We start from the raw sequence: 4,549 nt of genomic DNA on the forward strand, positions 1-4,549 counted from the left end.
GAATACCTGCTCTTGTGTTCTCTATTCCCTCTTTTGCAAGTGTTGCAGAGGAGGGAAAGAGGTGGTAAAAGGGGAGAGATCTTTGAGAAAGATCTCTCAGGCTGCAGGAGGAGTTGCCCCACTCGCCCAGCTCCCGCTCAAAAAAAAAAAAAAAAAAAAAGAGTTGTTTCCCTGAAGGCAGCGATGTTGGAGTGTGTGTGTGTGTGTGTGTGTGTGTGTGTGTGTGTGTGTGTGTACATGGGTGCGCGCGCACGAGTTGAGGTGGGAAGAACACCTGAATGTGAGGAAAACATTTTGCTTGGCTTTGTTTAGGCCAGGCAATTGTATTCACAATGCCACCCATCCCCTCTTACAACGCACTTGACTCAATCACTTAAATGCTCTATGGGGAGAGGAGGGATAAAACAAAACTCCCTAAACCTAACCAGTATTCCCTCAGTTCACAGCGGAGCCCTTTCCCCGCTTCCTCTTTATAAATATCTAGGCGACCTGAGAGGCTGAAGACTCACACTCATGTCACCCCCACCCAAGCTTCCCGGCCCCGCCCCCTCCCACCACCCGCCAGCCTGGCAGCCCCCGCAGCCCCCGCAGCCCCCGCACCCCCGCAGCAGCCACAGGGGGAACCAAAGAGACAGAAGCCTTCCCAGCTGCCCGGAACACAGGCGCCAACACCTCCTGCCCCTCACCACACGCTACCCGCCCGCCCGCGCGCGCCCCGCATGCTAATCCACAACTGAGCGGTGGCGGCAGCAGGAAGCTGCAAACTGCGGTGACTCGCAGAGGCGCGCTCCTGGCAGGGCTCGCCATCCCAGGCGCCTTGGTATCGCCAGACCTGCTGGCCCCCGCGTCCCCCGCCCCAGCTCCCGCTCGCGCCCCCGGCCCGGGTTCCTGCGCCCATCTGCCCTCCTGCCCTCCTGCCCTCTCCCGCCTCTCCGAGCCCCAGCTTGCGGGAAGGGAGGTCGCGGGAGCGGCCCGGCAGCACCGGCGACCGTGGCGACAGCTGCGGCAGTGGCGGCGGCGGTGGCGGCGGCGGCTGCAGCGGCGGCGGAGGCTGCGGCGGCGACCGTGGCAGAGGCGGTGGCGGAGGCCTCCGTGGCGGAGGCGGACGTAGAGGTGGAGGAGGCAGTAGCGGAGGCCATCCTGGGGGAGGCGGCAGCCGCCCTGGCCGGGGAGGAGGTAGAGGCCGCTCTGGCGGCAGCAGCCGTGGTGGTGGCAGAAGCCAGCGCGGCCCAAGCCGCTGCAGCAGCAGAGCCTGTGGCGCCCCCCTTGGAGGAGGAGGAGGAGGATGCGGATGAGCATGCAGAGGCGGCGGCGGCGGCTGCCACCGCAAACGCAGAGAGGGGCTGGAGTTCCGAGGAGAACCCGGACTTTCCTATGGCCTCACTGTACGTGGGAGACCTGCACCCTGAGGTGACAGAGGCAATGCTGTACGAGAAGTTCAGCCCGGCAGGGCCTATCCTCTCGATCCGCATTTGCAGAGACAAGATCACCCGCCGCTCGTTGGGCTACGCATATGTCAACTACCAGCAACCGGTGGACGCCAAGCGGGCCCTGGAGACCCTGAACTTTGATGTCATCAAGGGCAGGCCAGTGCGCATCATGTGGTCCCAGCGGGACCCTTCGCTGCGCAAGAGCGGGGTGGGCAACGTCTTCATCAAGAACCTGGGCAAGGCCATCGACAACAAAGCGCTGTACAACATCTTTTCGGCGTTTGGCAACATCCTCTCTTGCAAAGTGGCCTGCGACGAAAAGGGGCCCAAGGGCTACGGTTTCGTGCACTTCCAAAAGCAGGAATCCGCCGAGCTGGCCATTGATACCATGAACGGCATGTTCCTGAACTACCGCAAAATTTTCGTTGGGAGATTCAAGTCCCATAAGGAACGAGAAGCTGAAAGAGGAGCTTGGGCCAGGCAGTCCACCAGTGCTCACGTCAAGGATTTCGAGGAAGACACCGACGAGGAGGCCACCTTCCGATGAAGACATCCAGGAGCCAGTCATCCAGCAGAGCCAAACTTTGCCTCCCACCCGGTTTACAGCCCCCTCTCTGCCCCCCCTAACCCACCAGCAGTGTATTGTATTGAGAGTGCAGATCCGTGCTTCTCTCCCCCCCTCCTCTCTCTCTCTCCCTGTCTCCTCTCTCTCCTTCTGTCCTGTCTCTCCCTCTCCCTCTCTCCTGTCTCTCTCTTCCTCTCCCTCTCTCTTCTCCCCCATCTCCTCCCTCTCTCCCTCTCCCTCTCTCTTCTCCCCCCATCTCCTCTCTTTCTCCCTCTCTCTCCCTCCCTGTCCTCTCTCTCTCCCTCTCTCTCCTGTCTCTCTTCCTCTCTCCTGTCTCTCTCCCTCTCTCCTGTCTCTCCCTCTCCCCATCTCTCTCCCTCTCCCTCCCTCTATCCCTCCCTATCCTCTCTCCCTCCCTCTCTCCTGTATCTCTCTCCCTCTCTCCCTCTCCCCTCTCTCTCCCCCCTCTTCTCTCTCTCCCTCTCCCTCTTCCTTCTCCCTCTCCCCTCTCTCTCTCCCTCTCACCTTTCTCTCCCCCCTCTCTTCTCTCTCTCCCTCTCCCCTCTCTTTCTCCCTCTCTCCTCTCTCTCCCTCTGTCCTCTCTCTCTCCACCTCTCCTTTCTCTTTCTCCCTCTCCCCTCTCTCCCCTCTCTTCTCTCTCTCTCCCTCTCCCTCTCTCCTTTCTCTCTCTCCCTCTCCTCTCTCTCCCCCTTTCTTTCTCTTCTCTCTCCCTCCCTCTCTCCTCTCCCTCTCTCTCTCCTTCCCTCTCTCCTCTATCTTCCTCTTTCCTCTCTCTCCCTCCCTCTCTCCTCTTCCTCCCACTCTCCTCTCTCTCTCCCTCTCCTCTCTCTCTCCCCCCTCTCTCTTCTTCATTCTTTCCTCCCCCCTCCCCCACCAAGGGCATTGTGACTAATCTTGCTATCTGTGCCACTTGATAAATTAGAGGCTGCCTCTTCTCTTTGTGGTTTGGTTTTAAAAGCACTTTCTCTCTTTGTTTACTGTACAGGTGATTCAATTTCATGGTAGAAACCTCAGAAAGGAGAAGGAAATCAGATGAGGGAAAACCAAGAGAGTAATGGCTCCCCATGATCCTGCTACCCAGAGACAACCACTTTTACCTTTTTGGTGTGCTGCCTTTCCAGGTTCTCTTTCTCTCTCGCCCTCCCGTTCTCACCCCCACCTCACCTTCCCTTTTCACATACTGTTATACGACGGTTCATGTATGTGGTGTTTCTTAACCTGCTTTTTTTTCAGAAACTAAAACCAAACAGAAATCAACACACTGAACGTCTTTCCATGTTATACAACAGGCTTCTGAAACTCATCTTCAGTGCCTGCAGAGTGTATCCACGCACCTTAACATTTCTGTAACCGTTCCCTCATTGTTGGACATTCAGGTGGTGCCTAGTTCTTTCCTTGTGTTTAACCCCAACACTGAGTCTCTAATGAGTGACTCCTTCCTTGTCAAGCCAAATCTCCGCTGGCATACCCTATGGTCATCCTAATTGTGGACTCGAAGGATCCACACATGGACATTTTAAAGACTTTTCCGGTGTGTTGCCAAATGGCCCCTTCATAAATATTGTACCGATTTGCGTTTATGCCAGTCAGTGCAGCTAGTAAAACAGAGTATGCCCATTTCCTGGTCACTGTAATTGATATGTGTGTGTGCGCGTGCGCGCACGTATGTGCCCGTGTGTGTGTGTGTGTGTGTGTGTGTGTGTGTGTGTGTGTGTGTGTTGGCCAGCTTGATGAGCTAAAAATGGCATTTTGCTGTCCTTGGTTGTTTTGCTGGATTTAAATACTGTTTATCACTTCCTTCCCCTGTGCCTACTTCCTGCCATTTTCCTCATTGTTAAAAAATAATTCAGCTTCATTGCAGAAAAAAAGTCAGAAAGCGGACCAGGTAGCAAAAACAAACTAATGTCACCAGTAATCAATCTTCATGACCACCCATACCTTCCTGAGTCATTTTCATCTGTGCCTATTGATATTTTCCAAAAACTTCCTAAAATATTTTGACTGTACTCATCTCGTATTTTTCTTATGCAAATGTCATATATGTATATAATAATGTACATAATGTTTTTATATTTGGTTTTCACACATATAGTGTTTATTTGCATATAGACACACATGCATATTCTTAAACTTCATTTTATGTCATTAAAGATACCTTTAAAATATTTTCTCTGGCTATTAGTATTCCATGTAATTGATAGTTCAGTAGACAGATAGATGCATTTACATATATACATGTCTATATATCTGTGTTTGTGTGTATGTGTGTGTGTGTGTGTGTGTGTGTGTGTGTATTTCTTCCTGCATCTAAGTTATTGGTAGTTTTTCCTTCTTCCAAACAAAGCTCACTAAGTGCATCGTAGGGCACAAATCTTGCTGCCTTTCAAGGTCATTTCCTGAACTAACATTGCTAAAGAAAAATGAAAGTGTCAAAATACGGGCAGTGTGGTAGGGAAAGCAATATTAAATGGCCATCTATAATGAAAGGATGTTTATCTTTATAAGGTGGATCAGAATTTTAACTGTACCTGGG

General features: G+C 53.0%; 1 protein-coding gene across 1 annotated transcript; it reads left to right on the plus strand.

Annotated features, from left to right (window-relative positions):
• The first annotated feature begins 759 nt into the window (after positions 1 to 759).
• PABPC1L2B (poly(A) binding protein cytoplasmic 1 like 2B) lies at positions 760 to 2,453 on the plus strand. Its single transcript, XM_059680580.1, has one exon. The coding sequence runs from the start codon at positions 1,375 to 1,377 to the stop codon at positions 1,975 to 1,977; it is 603 nt and encodes a 200-aa protein (XP_059536563.1). The 5' UTR covers positions 760 to 1,374; the 3' UTR covers positions 1,978 to 2,453.
• Positions 2,454 to 4,549: the final 2,096 nt, after the last annotated feature.

This window comes from Myotis daubentonii, chromosome X, assembly GCF_963259705.1.
Source record: "Myotis daubentonii chromosome X, mMyoDau2.1, whole genome shotgun sequence".
NCBI lineage: Eukaryota > Metazoa > Chordata > Mammalia > Chiroptera > Vespertilionidae > Myotis > Myotis daubentonii.